We start from the raw sequence: 21,590 nt of genomic DNA on the forward strand, positions 1-21,590 counted from the left end.
GTAATGACTTTATTTTTATAATAAAATACCTATTTAATTTCTTGTATTTTCCTTCAATGTTTTCATTTAATGATAGAATTAATTTATATTTAATATAATTTAAATATCATATTTTCATATGATAGAGCATGAATAATGTGATACATTGCCTTCATACAAGAATTTTTCTGTTGTGTTTTGTATTAAAATTTTGTTACAGTTATATAAATGTTTTCTATTTTTAAAACACACACATACTTCTAAATAAAATAAAAACGGTGTACTTTGATATAATTTTTTTATTAACTACATTATTATCTCTCAATAATTTTAAAAATGAAAAAATTCAAGGTAAAAAAAACCTGACATATATGTGTGTGCGTGTGTATGTCCATTTATTTAGATGCTCAGACTTTTTTTTTTATAATTTTATTCATGTTCGATTTGTTTTTTAACTGTGTGTTGAATGTCACTTTTTTTTATTTGTCTTTAATTTTTTTATGAGAGAATGATAAATAAATCTCTCTAAAATAAAAAAATAATAATTTAATTTCATAAAATGTGACAATGCCTTTTAAGTTTTAAAGAACCTAATCATCATTAAAGTTTTTAATGAAATAATAAAAATAACTCTTAATTTAAAAAAGTGAAGGAAAATGGTGAGAAAAAATTGTAAATACATAAACCATTTTAGTCATTTGCTAAATTAAAATTGTAAAGGCTTGAGTATACATTTAATCCTTTAACTTTATACAATATTTCATTTTAGTTTTTTAATTTTATAAAGTATCTTTTTAATTTTTTAATTCTAATACTATTAGTTTTATCACAATAAATTTTTACATTAAATTTTTAAATATTGACAAAGCATTTTTGAATATTAACATATTAAATTTACTTTTTTTAAAATAACAATGATTAATATAAAAATAATTATTTAAAACTAACAATATTACGGTTAAGGGACTAAAAAAATAATTTACAAAATTAAAAAATTAAATTAAAATTTTATATAAAATTAGAGAATTAAAAGCATACTTTAGTAAATTTCAAAACTAAAGTTATGAATAAAAAAATTTTGTTGCACTTTTTTAAATTAAAGGATATTTTTGTTATTTTATTAAAAAATTTAATGACAATCAGGCCTCTTAATACTTAGAAAATATTATCACATTTTGCGAGATTAAATTATTATTTTTATTTTAAAAGAATTTATTTGTCATTTTTCCTCTTTTACAACTATTTGTCTTTAATTTTAAATAAAATTAAGGTCAAATGAAGTTAGGAGATAGTATATATTATCGGGGCCAATTCATTGATTTTTCCTTAAAATAAATTTAAAAGAGGTAGAAAATAGAAGTATGTTCTTATCCATGGAAAAATATAAACCATGATAATTAGAATGAATAGGAACTGTAATTGAAGACTTTGACAGCGTGTGGCATAATGTGCACCCAAGAAGTCAGTCGTTATGTGATTACTAAATGAATGATTTAATAAGAAATATAAAAGGAGAATTTTAGCTAATGATCATTGGAAAGACTTAATTTCTTATGAATTTAAAAAATTTTAAAATATCAGTTTAGTTCAGAAAAAAAAGATCAAAAAAATTTTGATAGTAAAAAGATTAAAATAAGATTTACTTGCTATACAAAATTACTAGCTATTAGATTTGTTTATTTCATTTGTTAATTTATAAATATAAGTTGTAAATTAGTTGACATATCAATAATTATATAGAATTTAACATCATTTTTTTAATTATAAGGAGCAATAGCAATTGTTAAATTATTAATTTTATTTGTTAATTATTAAGATCAATTATAAATCACTAACAGATCTTGTAATTTGCTAACATCAATTATAAACTACTGATAGGTCTTGTAATTTATAATTGATATTAATAAGTTAACAAGTAAAGTTAACAAATTAACAATTAATATTATTAATTGTCTAATAAATGAATGTAATTTGTAAGTGATATTAATAAATTAATAACTGTAGTAAAAAAATTAAGTTTTTATAGTAGTCTTCGACTGAAATTCTCCCAAATTAGAAAACGATTTTACCAAAAAATAAAGAAATACAAAAAAGCTTGGTATTATTAGCAATTAAAAAACTTCCAGTTCCAACATACGAAAGTAGCCTGGACTGTCCAGGGAGGCTCTCGTCTTCGCTTAGGTTTCAAGTTTAACACAAGAAAGGGCATAAATGGCAATCATCCGCTGCTTTTGTGCAACTGAAAACTCCTTTTTATTCATTTCTATTATATGAAATAATATCTTCTTCTCCTTTTTGGGACATAAATGGTATTAGTTCAATATCAACTATTTTTGTATATTTTCAAAATTATTCTTTGATTGGGAGGGGAGAGGGGAAATAGACAGTGGTATTTTTTAAAAAAATAAGTTACAAATGTTGTTTTTTTAATTTTGTAAGAAGTCTTGTATCGAAACTCATGGGTATATCTTGTAAATATGATCAAAAAAGAGTGATAGGAAATCATTATTGAAATGGATAAAGTGAAAATACTTCACCGCAAACCTAGGAAGATGACAACGGCAAACTATGTTGTAGTAGGTTGAGTGGTTTGATATCGACTGGCGTTAGCACTTCACATGAGAAATAGAGTGAGGCCGTCTTCAAAAGTATACTTCATCTACTTTGGCTGAGATTAGCTATCTTTAGGTGAACTAACGCACTTCAATACTCAATAATCATCAAACATCAACAATGATGATAATAATAAAATAGATTTGCTTTTGATTTGTCATTTGATAATGCCTCATAAATTAAAGAGTGCCTTGGTAACCAAACTTGAGTGCTTCCTATTCTTGATCTTAAAATTCTAGATGTCTTTTTTTTTTTTTTTTGTTGCTGCTCACAACACCTCTCCCAACAAGATTGGAATTTTAATTCGTCACACTGTAAAAAATTAACCTCTCTTCCTAAATGCAACTTCTATTAATTCCAAATCGGTCATTTTAATTATAGACTTTTATTTAATTTTCCAGTACAAAGAACAAGGGACTTAGCTCATACATACTATTCTCTTCTCTGCAACGCTGCTGGAAATAATAAATAAACGAACAAATTGGCCATTCAAAAGAAAGAACGCAAAACAGTGCCACATCTTGCAATTTCCAAAATCAAGATAAATCTCAAATCAAATTCGTAAATAAATTTGATTTCTTAAAGATACGTGGACTAAATTAACGGTAAATAAGACTACATTTGTTAATAAAATAAAGTACACTAAATATTCATAAGGCTAGTCGTAATTGATTCAATTTATATATAATATACAGAGAGACTATTTTAAAGCTTCTTAACCTGAGACGGGGCCAACAACAGAAATGGTGCACCATAGTTCTGCACAGTATGTAATACAAAGACGCCACAACCACAACCTACACAAAAGAACCTCACAGCTAAACAAAGGACCTGAAATGGCCCAAATTTCAAAATCCCAGAGTTGTAGAACTACTTAGAAGGATGGGCAGTCAAAGATAACAGCATGTAGCTTGAACTCCGCTTATCCATACAATTGTTCTATGTTGATCAATTAGAAGCACAATTAGGTGATAAAAAGTTCAAGGGAAAACAATGAAAGAATTTCTCAAATTAGAGCACCAAGTGAAGTGGAATTGTCACTCTGGTTCTATCAGCATCTGCTGTGATATGCATCAAGCCTTCAATTTTGAGTTGCAACTACTCAGCTACTTTTGAGAAAGTAATGCAGATAAGATTTTGGTAGATGGAAGCTGTCTAGGAGTTCTGATAGCAATTCAAGGGGATGAATTATTACTACTTGATTAAAATTCTTCAACAGGCACAACCTGAAATGAAAAGGAATTTGAACATGTAAGTAGCTGATTGGACAGTTATTTGATATGGCTGCAAACAAACAAACAAATACTAGACATTACATGATCGTGTCTTGAAGTATCATCAGCTGGAACTGTATTGGGTCTTTTATCTCGAACGAGCCCCTTGAGCTTCATCCTTGAAGTTTTGATCGGTGAACTCTACCAAAACTAAAGCATATAGATATAACACCCTTATTGACATTCAAATGGCGTTCTTAATCAAAAAACATTATACTCTTTTGTTGGTTGATGGTATAAGAACATACCAGAAGAGAAAAGAAAACTCTATTTCGCTTTTAACCACTCACTTCGAGGACTCCTAATTTTTTTAAACCTTCATAAGTTTCATAAGACTGTTTGTCTTATGAACAACCAATTTACAGGAATAACTAAACACTGTTCATTTCACCAAAGCATGATCTAATGGCCACCTGTTTTAGTTGAGATAATAAATCCCTTCTCGCGAAGAAAGTTAAACAACTGGTAAATCATAGTGTGAAAACAGTAGTCCATCAGTGCACCATTTTCAATTAGACTTTCGCCAACCCAGGAACAACAAAAAACAAAATAATGTGATTTTAGTGGTCCATGAAATTTACTTCAGCATGGCAATGGCAAAAGCTTCATTGCTACGTAAGAATTAACCTACCAAGGTACTTTAATTTTGTAAAAGTAGAAGTCATTTATCTGTAGGGACAGAGAACTTGGAAGAGAGACATAATGGGATCAAACATAAATCTTCGGAACCTTACAATTCTTTGCACTAAGCAACAGCAATCACCAAAAACTAGTCTTAAAACCTCAGTGACAAAGCATAAAAAGAAACATATAGCAAGTTTATGAAACCGCATTGATATATATGATATGAAAAGGATAATCCAGGACATATACTCTAAAAATTTACGCTTGATTCCCCTATTTGGAAAGATTAAATGCTACGGACCAACGCGTTTATTTTCACACAGTTTCACTATAAGCTCAGCTCAATTAATCACCATGCCACTTGATAAATTTCGGTCTGGAATTTTTTATTTTACTGCAAACACAATGCTTGCAATTTATAGGTTAATGTAGGTGACAAAAGGATCGGCCACTCATCATAAGAAAATGAATATAAAGACTCATAACGTAAGAAACTACTTGAGGAAAAAAGCAGCATTTGACTTCAACCTCTTACGTAGCACGTCAAATGTGATTTCCAACCTCACTTCTAATTGAGTGAAAATTTCATGCTGAAACTGAACTACCATAAACTGTTTCAACTTTTGACCAATCACAGAGCATGAAACTATCATCAAGAAGTTGACAAACGCCAAACTAAATAAGGATGCAAAAAATAATTTTCAAAAAACTATTTAGGTGAAGATTTGATCCAGTGTGAAGAACAAGACTAAGTGGTGCATATATATCATCAATACATAAAGGTGAGAGAAATAGGTTTACTATATTAAATCATAGCGATCTCCATCTAGAAAGCATATTTCCTGCTCTAGCCTCCTTAGGGACAACAAATATACAAGGATAGGCAATAAATAATCCATTTGCCAAAAAAAAAGAAGGGTTGTTTGTATGGTCATTTGTTGCTAAAGTTCTAAACAGTGTCAACTGACAAAAGAAAAAAAGTATATTTTTCCTGTGATTAAAGTTATACATTATGACAGAACACAAATAAATTGATAGCAAAATAAAACATCAGAAAAATTATGTCTATTGTAGACCTGCGATTTAAATGAGACCCCTATCAATAAGCATTCACTGCTAGTAAGCAGCCTCCTCTCTGCCATGGTTCAAGGCCAAATATCATTTCAGCCTCAGAAACTGAGCCAACCCATTAATTGAACGCCACCCCTTTTTGGGAACTCTAACAGCCGTCCAATGATCTGGCTGCACCAGTTAGATGCATGCCAAATAAATCCTCCTATAATCTGACCACGAGTTGATAATCTATTTGCATCCTTTGATAAAATACATTTTGACAATGCAAGACCAAGTGAAACTATATGAGTGTATTTCAGCTAAAAAGAACAACTGCATGTGTGTGTGCGCACGCGAGGGGTGAAAAGCCATGTACAGAAACAAGGTTCAAGAAAAAACAGACCACGATGTACCAGTAACAAGGCAACAGAGCATCTTGCCACTGTAGCTTGGAGTTACCTGCAGCAGTGGCAACTGATTCAGGATAGCATGGATCATGTTGCTTTGCTGAACTTGTTGATGATCTGCCAGAGAATATAGATTTCCCTCTTCTGTAACCCTCATCACAAAGCAAGCCATCGTGATGGACAGCAAAGTCTTTCATAGCACAGCCTCTTTCTACAGATGTGAATCTCGTTGGAATTCCCGCTAGAACATGAGAATCACCTGTGCTCCCTAACATAGGTTCGTTTCTTTCATGGATAACTTTCTTGCAGAAGCCATCTTGCAGGTCCATAAACTGAAAGCAGTGAAAAATAATAAGGCATGATTTCACGGGGAAAAACATAAAATTTCAAGACATCCTCATCATAGAGATGCTATTCGGAGCTGATCTCTGACCTGTCCAGACATAGTACATGACTTTTGTGAAGTTCTAGATTTATCTACTTCATTCAAGTTATTTTGGAGACTCTGACAGCCATGTAAATGCGTCGACATTTCATTCACAAATGAGGCCTCTAAAGAATTGAGATATAAATTGTGTTGCCTATCTGTCCATCTTGTCAACTCATCCATCTACAAAATTGCCAAATTGAAGTTTATTAATTCCTTGATCGTCAAAAAGAGAAAGGGTTCATCATCATTTGATAATCACAGATAATCATCCCTCCCAACATGGAACTGAAACTCTATTACTTCCATTGGCAGTTAAAAAAAAAAATGAAACATTCACTACCAAGCAAATAGAAAATAAGTTATACAAAAGAATATGACCCGACAAGAAAAATTATGCAAAAGTGAAAATGGCATCATTGATTTAGATGAAAATGGATACCAGAACTAAAGTGTCAATGCATTTAAGTAAATCATCTCTCTCGATCTTTCTTATCCTTCCCATTATCCTCAAGCCTCTGCCGACTCCTCAAGTCTTTTACATGCTCAGATGAAATATGCTGGTGCTTTTTCAAACAAAAAATCAAAAAGCAGCAAGAAAAGTCTAAATTGAACTTTACACATTTCAATTTAGATGCGTGATTTGTCATATGTAAATTAAAGGTACTTAAAAAAAATTAAAAATAAACTTAAGAAAAGGTATATCTTTATTTCGCCTATACCACCAAGATGATTCTCCAACGAACGGACACATGACAAGTAATCCAAGAAGAGAAAGAGGGAGATGAGAATTTGGAAGATCCACCCCCAAGCTACAGGCGATAGCCTGCTAAGATAAGATATACATAATTAAGAACATATTTAGGAAGTCAAACATGTAAACCAGGTCCAAGTTTAATACAAAACGTCCAGCTTCAAACCTTGAAGACGTGAACGCATCAGTTAACGGATTCGCTCTATGAACAGGAGGAAGGACAAAAAGAAAATGAGTATTACTAAGGCCATAAACAGCCATTTCATGAACCGCATCACATTCAATTTATCCCCTTTTCTGTTTATACACATTAGATATTGTTTAACAAAATCAGCGGACAAGTGTCAAAAACTAGATTGATTCATGCTCAAAATAACGCCACTGAGTGGCATGCAAATCAAAGCAAAATTACACTGGAACAAAATTGATAGCCATAAAACAAAATGGAAAAGCGATCGAACAATCTTTAATCTAAAAACACGCTTATATACACAGAGTTAGACAGCATAACCAAATTAACTCCGAGATCAACCCTCCGAACTTGTAACACTCCTTCGAAAGCATGAAACTGAGAAAACTATACAAGGAGCGAAGAATAAATTAAAAAAGAGAAACCAGTATAAGCAGAGTTACGGGAAACGGAGCCGCGCATTGACGTGAGATATCTCTGTAAGTATCCAGAGAGATGGCGGAGGAGGCCGAGTTTGTTGTTCGAGTCAACTCGGTACTGAAACGATCGAGTGCCTCAGGATCGGAAGAGTGTGGGTGATAACTAAGCCGGCGGTTGCGTTCCATGAGAAGTGATACAATGAATGTAGAGAGTAAAACCAATTTTTTTTTGGGGGGGGGGGGTGGGGTGAAGAAACCCTCCCTGATCTGTTGCGAGGGTGCAGAAGGAGGGAATAAGAATGGGAAGGAGCAAGGCCTCAGGAACTGGAGAAGAAAAGGCTCCACATGGCGTGCTTTTACACGTGGCAGCATATAATCAGGTGCCACGTCATCACGGGATAATATCTTGGGGGAATGGGAGCCAGATATTTTTGAGTTCCTGGGGATACCGGAATCTGGGCGTGGAGAGAGTGGAGACCCAGCGTTGAATTAGGCGCGTGAAAGCTGTGGTGGTGACAGCGCATGGACTTCGAGATTCTTTTTGGATTCACTAGGATTGGCGGATTGGCAGTCTCTATCCTGTCGCGGAATGTGTCGTGAAAGTCAATCGCGCAGTGGGTTTTGTGACATGGTTACATCTCTGATTCTCGCGCCCTCTTGGAAAACGCCGGTAGGTCCGTCCTATCCATTTCTGGCTATACGACTGGCTATACGACTGTCAAAAAAACAGCTAATGAATCATCATCAACACAGCACACTTTGTACATTTGTTTCAGTGGAATTAGCTAATAGATTCAAGGGTACGCGCGCGCGCGTGTATATGCAGAAGACACTGAAAGTAAAAGAACTACTCGCTGAATGGGGTCTGGCCTAATTCACCTCAGCCAAATGTACATATTTAGGAAGTGATCTATTTAGAATAAGATTGTTTTTAATAAAAAAAAATATTTATAAATAATAAAAAAACAAAAAGCCCATATTACCTATTATTTTTGTATTTCTATAAGAGAAATTGTCGTATTTTCATTATTTTTTTAATAGGTGAAATTATAAAATTAAAGAAGCATTTATCGTATTTTCTCTAAATTGTCACTGTAAAAGCAAAATTTATTTTCATATGATAAATTTATTTCAGTGATGACAGGGATAATTTAATTTAATTTTTTTTATTTTAGACATAATTATTATATTTAGCCAGCCTTTGTAAACTAAGTGAGTTAATTATTTTTTGAAAGAATTTCATTTAAGGATAAGGATATGACTCATTTGCAAATCAAACTCAACAGAATATGAAATCGCATTGTTGGATTAAAAGACAAAATTGGAATTATTTTTTATAACAAATAATCAAAACATTCTTCATTTATTTTTTTCAAAAAAGAAAAGAAAAAATATCATTGGCCACTACCAATGGCAATTGAAGCCTCGCTTGCAACGGCTGTTGCCCTGGCCACCAGTCGGACCACCGCTAACAATGGCTAGACAATTATAAAGAATTAAATTCTTTAAAAGTAGCCAAACAGTTTGAACTCATAACCCTTAGCTTGCTAGAAAATTAAATCCCACAAGACCATTAAACCTCTTTAATCATATAATGCATGCACGCACACTTATATATTAAACTTTATTTCCAAATACATCATAATTATTATATTACTTATTAATTACGTAACTTTATTTATTAATTTCCTAGCAAGACTTATTAATTACTTAACTTTATTTGTTAAATCCATAATTCCCTCAATTGAATTACATTGCTTGTTAATAGTGTATTTTATTTATTAATTTTTTAATAGAATTTGTTAACTATTTAACTTTACTTGTTAAATCTGTGATTCTCTCAATTAAACTGTATTACTTATTAAAATATAATTTTACTTGTTAATTTCTTAACATAATTTATCAATTGCTTAACAAATAATGTAATAATCAAGAGATATTGGGAAACAAGTTTTAATATATATATATGTATATATATGTATATATATTATATGCATTATATGATTAAAGAAGTTTAATGACTTGGTGGTCCTTCATTTTTTGGTAAGTTAAGGGGTCATATTTTCAAATTCCCCCGGGCCACCTTTAGAGAATTTATTTCTCCATAATCCTGCAATTACCATTGGCGATGGTTCAATCAAAGCTCTAATATGGTGGTTAGTGTGTTTTATTTTTCTTCTTTTTAAATAGATGAAGGGCATTTTGGTCATTTTTTATAAAAATTAACTTCAATTTAGTCTTTTGGTTTTGTAGTATAATTTCATATTTTATTGGATCTGATTTGTGAATAAGTCATATCCCTAGTCCTTTTTTAAAAAAAGAATCCACCCCCAACTTATCCCTTTTCTTCACTACCTTTCCATTACAAATATGAATCGTTTATATTAAATCCATACTTTTAAAAATTATTGAATCTAACTTTTTCAAATTTAATTTAACAATCCACATGTATAGTAGTTTCTCCTTTACTCCCCTTTGGAGAGGAGAAAATTCAACTCCAACCTACCCTTCCCTATAAAGAAAAGAAATACATGCACTCATGCATGCACGTTAACTATGTCAATGCTAGATTCAAGCCTAAGACCTTTTCTAAGAAAGGAAAGTGATGTTGTCATTGAGATAATTGATAGTTGACTACCCTTGATCTTTAAATGAAATTTTCCCTTATCTTTTGTTTACATTTAAAAATGGATGGAGTACTCCTTCCATCCTAAATTATAGGGTACTTTTGAAAGAGTTTTTTCATCCCAAAATATAAAATATTTTAGGTAGATTAATGTTTAATTAAATGCATGAATTTTAATATTACCCTTTTTCTCTTTATAACTAATTTCCGTCTCTTCTATTTTTAATATATTCAATGATGGGTATTTTTAAAAATTTATAGTTTTTGTTTTGAAAAGATAAAATTGTTAAGTGTATTTAATGAAATTTATTAGTACATGAGATTTTGTTTAAAAGTATCTTATAATTTAAGACAGAAAGAGTATTTTATAAATTATCCTAGACTTGTTTCCTTACTAATATATTCTTAGAACCGGATAATGCTCCCTCCTTAATGCAGAAGGGGCAAATTAATGAAGCCGCACATGATGACTAGCTTTTATGTTAAAATTAACACTTAATAAATGATGAAGTGCCACGTTTAGTTGAAATATTAAAGCGTGAACAAGTAAAATCCGCGGGTTAGCAACAAGGCACGGTGTTTGATACTCTTTAAAATCTTAAGGCAAACTTAATATAATAAACTTCACACTCATTAATAAACATAATACATTTACTCTCTATGAAATATGAATTCAAACCATGATAAATAAATAAATAAAAGGATAACAATGGAAAAGAAAATTAATTACTTCAACTTTATCTTATATTAAGAGATAAAAAACTTTCACAATGTATCTTATATTAAGGATAAAAGAAAGTTCATGTCACTAGGGGCACCCTACTCCTGTTCAATATACAATCTTTCAGAAAATGTCTGGTTGCACGGTACTGTCCCTCTCAACCATTTTTTTCATTTTTTGTTGTTGACCAACAGGAAAACTGAGAATATCATTGAAGACAGGGAGAAACCTGAGTTCACAGACACAAGATAAAAAGCATGAGTCATACGCCAAAAGGCAAAGACTTGAAAACAAACAAGGCATACAAAGACAATAACCAATGCCTTCCCAGTCCCTGTTGGTCACTGGCTGCTGAAAGTTCATACTCTCTATGCCCAAGTCAGAAGACAAAATGGATGAAAAGAGAAGTGGAGGTTGAAGAATCCAACCATCTCGACACACATCCTTTAAAAGTTCATGCTCTCTATGCCCAAGTCAGAAGAGGCTGCCAGTCAATCCGCATAAAAATTCCATCTCGCTTAGTGAACGAGAATGAGGTCCCTCTCAACCATGCTTGAATCACTTTCCACACGAATCTGTCCAAATTCTGCAGATTCAGACTCCACATAAGTCCAGATTGGAGCTAAATCCCCTACCCCAAACACAACCCCTTCAAGTCTCATCCTCTCAACTCCCTCCATTACCAACCACATTATAAATTTTTACATCTGAAGGTTTCATATTTAATTTACATGTATATTTGCAAGTGGCCTATTGATCCAGTGAGACAAAGTCGCACATCGAGGAAAGTGAAGTTATCTGCTTTTAATAAGGGTAAGTTCCTACAAAATGTACCCTTTATGTGCCTCGCCCTCTACGCCGTCATCATCCATGACAATTTTTCTATCGGTAATTCGGTCTATCACCAACCCACACTCTTGTCGAATATACATAATCAGTACAAAATCTCGCAATCTCCACAGAAAAAAATAGAAAAAACTTTTCCAACACGATCCATTAAATTAGATATTTTACTCAATAGACAGCTCCCAATCAGTATTAAACCAAAACCAATAGATACGCATCGAATTCATCATAGCTAATACTTATATACATAAGTCAACTCAGTCATATAAAGAAACAAATATAAAGGTATTGAAATTCCTCATTGACTTTCTCGAATTACTGTGCATATATTACGTATATATACAACCTAGATACCAAACAAACTATACATGAAACCTTTGGTATTTTGTTAGGAGTATTCTTTCGAGATACATGCATTAATACACCTTAATTGATCATTAGGGTCAACGCGGTCCCTAATTGTGACAGCTTGATGATGATTGCCGCACCGCACAAGCAACCACCTGGGCCCATTGCCTCAATTTTGTCTTCCTCGCACTCAAATCATCGCCTTCATTGAGTTCAATTCAACCGTCACATGTGCAGAAATTAACTACAGCAGATAAAAACTCAAAAAGAATAACAATTACCTGGATCAATCAGGGTGCCGGAACTTCCAGCGTCACCGTCGACAGCCAGCGACGATGAAGACGACGACCTCGATAGGCTGTGATTGTACTGTTTGTTAACAGCATGGTAGAACTCCAAAGCTGGGATCGTACTGGACAGCTTCGGGTCGAGTTCGGGCGAATCGAACCCGAATCCGAGCTCGATGCAGGCTTTCAGTTCTTGTAAATCATCCTCGGAAAGGCTCTTGGAGGGACGGTGACGGCCGCCGGTAACCTTGTTGACCTTTCGCCTTTCCCACGCCTCCTCCCGGAGAACGTCAGGAGACCAAGACTGCTGCTTGTAGAGTTGATGCGGCGGCGCGTGGGGAGGCTTGGACATGTCTTAACGGCGGCGCCTTCCAAAACCGTTGGAGATCTATGCGGGAGAGAGATTGTATGAAGAATTGTTAATTCTACAATAGCGGGCTTGTCTTCCTCGCACTTTATTGGTTCTTGCGTTTTGATGGTGATGAGGTGGTGTTGTCGTGTTGATGGCTAGTGGTGTGACGGTGCCTTTGTTGTCTTTGAAAATTTACCTTTTATTAATTAATCCTCATAACCTGATTTCTTAATTAAAAAGTAAGTAAGAAACTGCGTCTAGTCAAATAATCTGTCGCATAAAGGAAGGGAAGAATCTTGAGGGTGATTTTATCTTCCATCTTACATGAAGAGATTGCGGACAAGTCAATGTTAAAATTGCATTGCATTTTTTTGTTTAGACTGATTGAAAAATTTTATATATATATATATATATATTGCCAGCCGATATTCGATATTTAGTTATATGATAGTAATAAGGTAGCATTTGAATAAAATTAATTAATACTATAATAGCACGAAAACCTTGTTATATCATACATTGCCAGATTCGTAAAGGAATAAAATATATATAAAGAGAGATGCACAGTTTAAAATAATTAATAACATAATTCATCTCAAATTATATGAAAATGCACGAGATCAATCATTTTCTTAAAAACTCACAAGCATGTCAGGTTGTCAAAATATATGATCTAAATCATCAAGTTTGATATTATTTTTATATGAGCGAACAAATTACTCACGGAATGTCTAAATATAATCATTTAAAACTCAATAAGATACGTTTAGTGTACAGGGCATTGTTAAGGACTAAAATGCAAGTAGTTGACCCGATAGTGCATATTTGTTAATCAAAAGGATGGTTCAATGAACATTAATAAAATATTGGCCGACTGAATCCTCATCTTTATTTAGTTGATCCGTGCAAGCCTGCACCATCAATCTCTTGTCAACAGCTCCATTAAGTTTACAGCCATATGATGAGATTAAAAAAAAAAAAATCATTACGCCCTTTTATTTAAAAAATGCAAAGGATAAATTCTACATTAGATATTCAACTTTTTTTATAAAAAAATTTAACTGAATTGAGTTCCACACCTTACCAAATCATAACATGCATTTAGGTTTAAAGAGAGTTTATATATTACTCACCAATATATCTTTACATTGATAGCAAGCCCACAATCTTGTGGCTTATATGCTAAATATTCATTAACAGGATTGACGCGGATAATGGATCTTTTCGTGGAGTGAGTTCCGTGATTTTGATCAATGTCATAGGTATATATTACTTTAAATGCAAACGGGTCTCATCGGCGCTCGTGGCCTAATGGATAAGGCGCCTGACTTCTAATCAGGCGATTGTGGGTTCGAGTCCCACCGGGCGTGCAAACGTGTTTGCCATTTAACTTTTTGTTTTGAAAAATTCTGACATTTTACTTTCCATGTCCTTGTTATAGTTTATCATTTCGTGCATTTTTTAAAAAAATTAATTTTTTTGTATTATAAAAAAATAAGATGTATTTTATTTTACTCTTAATTTTAAATAATAATAAAATTATATTAAATACCTTTATACTAACTAAAAATGGATAAAATTAAAAATATAATTTAATTATTACAAGGTGTCATATATTTTAAAATAAAAATTACTTATAAAAAGTGCTTATAAATAAAATTAGAGAAAGTTCTTTCAATAATTTCACAATAAATAAAAAATAAACATAATGACGTACTCCCTTTGTCCACAATATAAGTAGTTTTTTTTTTTTAAATGCATACTAATAAAATTCTCATCATCATAAAAATAATACTTTCTTTAGTCTTAAATACAAGTATTTTCAATTAATTAATCTTGATTAAAAATATAAGCAATTTAGTATATGTAAATTTTTTTCCCATTTTACCCCTTTAATCTAGATCTTTTACTTATCATGTAGTGAATTGGTAATTGAGATTAGAAGTAAACCAAAAAAAAATGATATACTCCCTTCATGTCTATATGTAGGATATTTTTTATAAACTTATTTTGTTCTTAAATAAAAGACTCATGATATTTTTAAATAATTAAATAATTGTGTCCTTGTCTTAAATAAAGAGAAGATATATTAATAATATGTTTTACCTACCACCACCATGATATTAATTGACATTATTATAAGTAAAATTAAACAATTACTATGATTTAATGATATTTCAATTAGACAACAAACTTTTATTTATATGTACAATTCAATTAAAAATACCTCATATATAAAGAAAAACAGAGTATATTTTTATGAGAATGAGAACTTTATTGATATGTGAATTTTTTCCAAAAATTACTTATATTGTGGACTAGAAGAGTATATTATTTTTTTCTTTTTTTCTTTAATCTTAATTATCAATACACTTCAAGATGAATGAGAAATAACTTTATATAAAAATCTAAGTTAATAAATATAATGAGTAAAATGGAAAAAAATTTATATGTAATAGATTGTTTATATTTTGGACTAAAAGTAAATGCTTATTGTTCAATTTTATTTGGGAGAATTTCATTAAAGTTCCACATAAAGAAATTAATATTATAAAATATATTAACAACTGAACTAAACTGTATTAACAATACATTCAATTTTTGCCTAATGAAATATATGTACTTTGATGTCATGGAAATGAAAATAAAATGGTAGATTACAAGTAGATCCCACAAAAAAAAATTAATTACTATTAAGTTCATTAATAATTAAATTAAATTGCACTGACATAAAGTTCATTAACAATTAAATTAAACTGCATTGACAATTCGACAGTTTCAGTTGTCAGTGCAGTTGAGTTCAATTATTAATGAACCTTGTAAGAATTAATTTTTTTTTGTGTAAGATCTGATTGTAATTTAAATTATTAATGCAGTTTAGTTTATTTATTAATAAATTTTATAGTAATTAATTTTTTTATGTAAGGCTTGATTATAATTCTTCCATTTTATTTTTATTTCCACTACGTCAAAGACCCAAAGTACATGTATTTCAGTAGGCAAAAATCGAATGGGATAAATACAGGTGAAGTGATGAAATCCACCTGTTATAGACCTTGCATGTATGAGACTGATATTTCAACATGCCCACTAGTTCATTTTTCTCCCCGCGTTACAAGTCTATATGATTCCAGTGGACCCATTTTTCTCTTCGTCGTATTCATTCCCTCGTTGCGAACGAAACGCTATTTGGTGCTCCTACCTGAAGGCAGAAACATCTTCATTTCGCATTCAATTTCACTCTTCTTCCCCTCATGGCGCCTTATACTTTCTATTCTACTGCGCCTATCCCTTTTTCTTTGACGGGTTATCGAACCCTTCACAATCCCATTTTCCCTGTTTATGCCTCTCTTCGCTTGTTTAACCCTATTCTAGCCGCCTCATTTCCTTCTTCTTTGCGGATCCACAAGGCTCTTAAATGTCAAAATCCATATCTTCTCCCCAGGATTCAATGCGTACGAGAAACTAAAGGTAATTTCTTCATCGTGTCTGATTTTTTTAATCTATTTCGGAATTTTAGCTGCAATGATGTTTCAGCTTTAGTCAACTGTTTTTGCTTAGGAGGGACTAAAATACTGAATCGTTAATAATTTGGGAAAAAATAGATTTAAAATAGTAGATACGACGTAATTAATAGGATCGGCTCCATACCTCTTTCTTCCTTTCTCCTCGTTGAAAATTATCTGTTGCTGCGTTTGAAATATCTCGATTAAGATGAAAAAGGGGATACATGTAACAATGCTTTGGAAACTTCAGAATGGAGTTATTAATTTTTGGACACACTAGCTGAGATGCGGCCAGGATCACTGCAAATTTATTTAACACTTTGGAAGGGGAGATTCATACTTTTATATTTGGTTAGACGTTATAGGGGCAACTGACTGCATTAGCATTTGGCCTATAGAGCACATTCAATAAATATTGCTTTCATGATGTGAAATTCCAAAATTGGTGGCGTTTGACGGTAACAATTGTTCATAAAGAATTGAATTTGTCTGCGCTGATCTTGGATCTTGGTTCTGGTGTTCTGTCGGATGATGCTACTTGTGAACTTATTCAAGTTTCTGAGGACTGTGGAGAGATTACAAATCGGAACATAACGTAACTTCAAAAGTTTGTCTCAAAGTTGGAAAAGAGCTCAAATCTCTTATTTTAAAAAATCTGGAGTATTTTTTTTGGGTTAAAAAAAAAAAACGTTTTGTTTTATGCTTCTTTAAACTTTTCATTCTCAAGTCATGAGAAAACAAGCTTTTAAAAACTTCATGTGTTCACATATATTGTGGATGCAGCAGTTGGAGAAAAGTTGATCTTTTGAGGGTGAGGGAAAGGAGAGTTGGTCCCTTTTTATTCATTGTTGTGCAGAACAACATACACGGAGATGGAAGGAGTAGCATATAATGTGTAGATTGTTATCTTAGTTATATTTTCCAAAACCATTACGATACCCATCATCATGAATTTAGGATGATTTTTTAAAAAATTATAAAATCAGGTTCTTTATAGACCCAAATATCGTTCTGATCTATCTGTGCTTTTCTTATTTGGTTATTAGGAAGTTGAATGATTTATACATGTTTACTGTAACAGTTCTTGTTTTGAGTTGTTGACTTGCTGATTTAATTTCTCTTGCTAAAGATGATTATTTTGCTTTTTTTTTAAATAAAAAGGTCAATTATATGTTAAAAAGATAAAAAGTCTGTCACACCTCAGCAGATGGATGATGAGGTATCTTCACATGTGAGTGGCAACGTGGAACCAAATGTATCGTGCAGAAGCAATCGCACACGGAAAGTCATGTGGAAGTTGATGAAAGGGTAGGAAGGTTTTGCGTGAAGGGTTAGTTATGAAAAGGAATAAAGGGTCTGTGAGAATACTCATTGTGTAATTTGTCTTGAGCGTTTTCCTTCTGGCAGTTATCTTTTCCCTCTGGACCTCATTTCTGATATTATCCTCCTTCTGCACTGCTTCTGTCGTGCTTTTTCTTATTTCAGATAATAAGATTGCCCTTCACATTTTACACTGCAATTCTGTTATTTGATCTTTCCCATTGTGACAAAGTCATACAATTATAAGGTGCATAGTAAATAACCAAAGCCAACATAAAGATATCGGGATACAGCAAGAAAAGGAACACAAAGGATGATTGTTTTGCTTTATGTTCCCAGTGCTTGAACAAGTTGTCTGTCAACCATTTTCTCATATGTTGTCTTCTATTCATTTGGATCTACTTGAATTTTCATTTCTCATTCTGCTTCCCATGTGAAACTTCTCTGATTTATCTCCAGTAGTTTTCTTGCCAATCTCCCTTGCCCTTTGCTTTAGGAGTTTAAAACCCCTTCGACGAATTATAATTAAGCTTCGTCATATGAAGAGATCAATATATTGAGAGACACAACCACACGTCAATTGTCCCCCCCAAACCCACCCCATCTTTATTGATATCAAGTGGCTGAACTATTTTCAATGGGTTCGTTTTGGGTCATGTAGCAGCTTTACCCGTACATTAGTTCTAATTCAAAATTCTTGTGCTCAGGGTAGTCAAAGTTGAAGGATGCCTCGTGATATCATTGTATGTGTGACTTGAATTGTTGGATGGTCTTCTAACCGCATGATGTTGTGTTTGTGGCAGCAAAACCAATTACCAAAGAATTGTGGGAGACTTTGATTTTGAACAGTGAAACCCCTGTCCTTGTTGAATTCTATGCAAGTTGGTGCGGCCCGTGCAGGATGGTTCACCGGCTAATTGATGAGATTGCGACGGAATATACTGGGAGATTGAAATGTTATGTCCTCAACACAGACAGTGATTTGGAACTTGCTGAGAACTATGAAATTAAGGCTGTACCAGTGGTTCTGTTGTTTAAGAATGGCCAGAAATGTGACACTGTAATTGGCACCATGCCCAAGGAGTTTTATGTGGCTGCCATTGAGAGATTGCTCAAGCCCTAAACATGGTTCTGTGCTGCTGACGGGTTCCCTGTAAACTGTAATAATGCGTGTTCTTGCACCACGTAGAAATTTTTGGTTCGGTTTATTGAATTACAAAACTTCACTGTGGCCCTTGTACATATAGTGCAAACTTGCTTCCCGAGGGGCTTGTGAAACACCTATTCCCATAATCTCCTTCGTAGTATTGCATTCAACTTCAGTAGTGTTTGCTTTTGAACTTGATTGTTGTTCTTCAGTTTGCTCCCCTGAATTTGAATACTTGTTCTTACTTTTCTTTTTTTTAAGAAGGAAAAAAAAAAAAAAGCCCTTGTTCTTACAGAAAGCCAGTGCTGATCTCCCATGTCGTTACGCTCAACTTCATTGAAAACGGTCCTCTTTTATATCAGTTGCTGTCGTCCTTGCTGGGTTTGGTAAAAATTGAAAACGATCCATTTTATGTCATTCATTTATTTTATGTATATGTGTGTGACTTTTTTTTTTTTTTTTGTGGTTATGGAAGAGGGCTAAGCCCAGTTACAGTGCAAGGTTAAACATAAGGAGGGGATTGAAATCCCAAGGTTTCTTTCAGCACTAGATCCCTCAAGAATTTTGTTGGGCGGGGGGGGGGGGGGGGGGGCGGAATCAAAAAAGGATGATGTAAAGGTCCCTTTTTTTGCCATCAAATTTGCCACCATATTTTGCTCCCCAGGAAGAAAAGTCACTAGCGCTTCCCTGTTGTAATGAAGAAATTTTTGGGCTTCCAAGAAAACCAAACTACCTTTGTATTGATTCTTGTGAGGACCATTCATGAGATCCGCCAAGTTCTTCAAATCAGATTCAATGATTACCTTTCTGAGCCCCATATCCCATGCCATCTAAAAACTTTTAAAGACTGCCCATTCCTCTGCTTCAAGAGGGCTACAATTGTCGATGGAAATGGAAAAACACACTATCCAATTTCCTTTGTCATCTTTTAGAACCCCCCACAGCCAGCTTTGCTTGTGTTCATTTCACCAGCTCTATTAGTATTAAATTTTACCCACCCTTGTGGAGGAGGTTTCCAGAGCAGTTTTGTATCAGTAACATCATTCTCAGTCAAAAAAACTTCCTCATGCATGACAAAAAGATTTTCAAGTATGGAGAATTACTGCACAAGGGTCATTCGGTTTGTGGAAATCTGGTTGGAAAATAGAGCAATTCCTCCATTTCTAAAGCTTCGATATCGTGACACCCCATATCAGGTTCCAATTAGCAGTTACATTGGAGAAAGAGTTAGGCTTCAAGTTTTGCTCCACCTACTCTTTTAATTCTAAAGAAAAGAAAATCTGGTAATGTCTTAGCGGCAATAATCTACACCAAATTTGTCAAGCATACACATAGTCTCTAATGATATGTAACACATCCTACTCTTCTTCACACCAAAAGCACAAAGCAGGGGAACCAGCCTAGGAACTTCTCCAGCTGTTAGTAGGGAGCTTATTATGATATGTAAGCCAAATAAGAAGCGAATGCGCTCTATTCCTTTCCATTTCCATATTAACTTAAATAAAGGATCAAACAAATCAGCTGGTGGTTTTTCAATCATGATGTAAGCACTCTTAACAGTAAAGAAGCCATTGGGCGTTCCTTTCCATAACATAATATCACAACCATTTCTAAGCTTCCATCTAGTTTCTTCTTCCACAAAATCTTTATGCTAGCAGATGAATTTCCATAACTGTGAATCCCCCCTCCCCCCTTTTTTAATATTCGACAGATCTTCATTAGATCTATACATGTTTTTTTTTTTCTTGGTAACAAATCAGCCTATGAATCGCTCGGTCCATAGATTAGGCTCCAAGCAAGTTTAGTACCACAAGCTTTACTGACTGAAGAAAGTCATTTAAAACCAAGCCCACTACAGTTTTTTTGGCAATGGAACCTTACTCTAGCTAAGAGGATGGAAACCTTGTGAGCTGGAACTTCCCCAAATGAAATTTCTCTGGATTTTTTCAATTTCATTACAAATTGAGACTGGAATTTTAGCAACATGCATGGAATAAAGAGGGATCATGCTCAAAACGAACTTGGCAAGTACTACTCTCCCAGTAGCAGAAAGATGGTTAGACTTCCACCCTTCTAATTTGTCTCTGACCTTATCAACGATATAACAAAATTTATATGTTAATCTTCAGTCAAGAGGGAACCCAAGATATCTGCCTATCCCAATAGAAACTTTCATACAAGCAATCCTCTTAATTTTTCCTTTCACCTTTAGGCTCACATTTTTTGAGAAGAAAAGTGAAGAATTTGATTTGTTCACTTTCTCGCCCGAAGCAGAACAAAAGTCATTAAGACAATTCATCATAACCATAGCTTGCTTCTCAGTCTCTTCTCTATAAAGGAGAAGATTGTCTACAAACATTAAATGTGAAATTGAGGGCCCTTGCTTAGTAACATGAATAGGTAGCCATAGTCCTAAATTCACTGCATCACAAATAAGATGGGAGAGCCTATCCATACACACAACAAAAAGAAAGGGTGAAATTGGGTCTTCTTGTTGAAGACCTCTTTAGGGAGAAAAAAATTCAATCTACGACCCATTCCAGATTACATTATAAGAAATAGTTGTAATGCATCTCATAATTAGTGAAACAAATTTAAAATTCATACTAGCCTTTGTTAAGACTTGTTGAAGTAAATCCGACCTTATATGATTATAAGCTTTTTCTAGGTCAATCTTCATAGCAAAGAAACCTGTTT

The 21,590-nt window shown here is 33.1% G+C and overlaps 3 protein-coding genes and 1 non-coding gene across 8 annotated transcripts; 2 read left to right on the plus strand and 2 right to left on the minus strand.

The window, feature by feature from the left end:
- Positions 1-3,191: 3,191 nt before the first annotated feature.
- LOC129292177 (cold-regulated protein 27-like) lies at positions 3,192-7,987 on the minus strand. Of its 3 annotated transcripts, none has more exons than XM_054929729.1 (5): positions 7,747-7,987; positions 6,384-6,560; positions 6,003-6,282; positions 3,909-4,007; positions 3,192-3,818 (listed from the first exon to the last, which is right to left on the minus strand). In XM_054929729.1, the coding sequence occupies exons 1-4, from the start codon at positions 7,924-7,926 to the stop codon at positions 3,955-3,957; spliced, it is 690 nt and encodes a 229-aa protein (XP_054785704.1). In that variant the 5' UTR covers positions 7,927-7,987; the 3' UTR covers positions 3,192-3,818; positions 3,909-3,954. The 3 variants fall into 3 exon arrangements, with proteins under 3 accessions (XP_054785704.1, XP_054785703.1, XP_054785705.1); XM_054929728.1 differs by having other exon boundaries at positions 3,909-4,016; positions 7,747-7,986; XM_054929730.1 differs by having other exon boundaries at positions 3,909-4,016; positions 7,765-7,985.
- Positions 7,988-11,092: 3,105 nt separating this feature from the next.
- LOC129293641 (uncharacterized) lies at positions 11,093-13,080 on the minus strand. 3 transcript variants are annotated; one of them, XM_054931709.1, is made up of 3 exons: positions 12,563-13,080; positions 12,359-12,483; positions 11,093-11,662 (listed from the first exon to the last, which is right to left on the minus strand). In XM_054931709.1, exons 1-2 carry the CDS (start codon positions 12,918-12,920, stop codon positions 12,389-12,391), a joined length of 453 nt encoding a protein of 150 aa, XP_054787684.1. In that variant the 5' UTR covers positions 12,921-13,080; the 3' UTR covers positions 11,093-11,662; positions 12,359-12,388. The 3 variants fall into 3 exon arrangements, with proteins under 3 accessions (XP_054787684.1, XP_054787683.1, XP_054787682.1); XM_054931708.1 differs by having other exon boundaries at positions 11,093-11,673; positions 12,563-13,079; XM_054931707.1 differs by lacking the exon at positions 11,093-11,662 and having other exon boundaries at positions 12,200-12,483; positions 12,563-13,079.
- A 1,137-nt stretch (positions 13,081-14,217) lies between these two features.
- Positions 14,218-14,290, plus strand: TRNAR-UCU (transfer RNA arginine (anticodon UCU)). Its single transcript has one exon. It is a non-coding gene; the product is annotated as a tRNA-Arg (tRNA).
- Positions 14,291-16,047: 1,757 nt separating this feature from the next.
- On the plus strand, positions 16,048-19,137 carry LOC129292583 (thioredoxin M3, chloroplastic). Its single transcript, XM_054930155.1, has 2 exons — positions 16,048-16,391; positions 18,550-19,137. Exons 1-2 carry the CDS (start codon positions 16,175-16,177, stop codon positions 18,867-18,869), a joined length of 537 nt encoding a protein of 178 aa, XP_054786130.1. The 5' UTR covers positions 16,048-16,174; the 3' UTR covers positions 18,870-19,137.
- The last annotated feature ends 2,453 nt before the right edge of the window (positions 19,138-21,590 follow it).

This window comes from Prosopis cineraria, unplaced genomic scaffold (genome assembly GCF_029017545.1).
Source record: "Prosopis cineraria cultivar Desert tree isolate PC_DT_omini unplaced genomic scaffold, ASM2901754v1 PC14, whole genome shotgun sequence".
Taxonomy (NCBI): Eukaryota; Viridiplantae; Streptophyta; class Magnoliopsida; order Fabales; family Fabaceae; genus Prosopis; species Prosopis cineraria.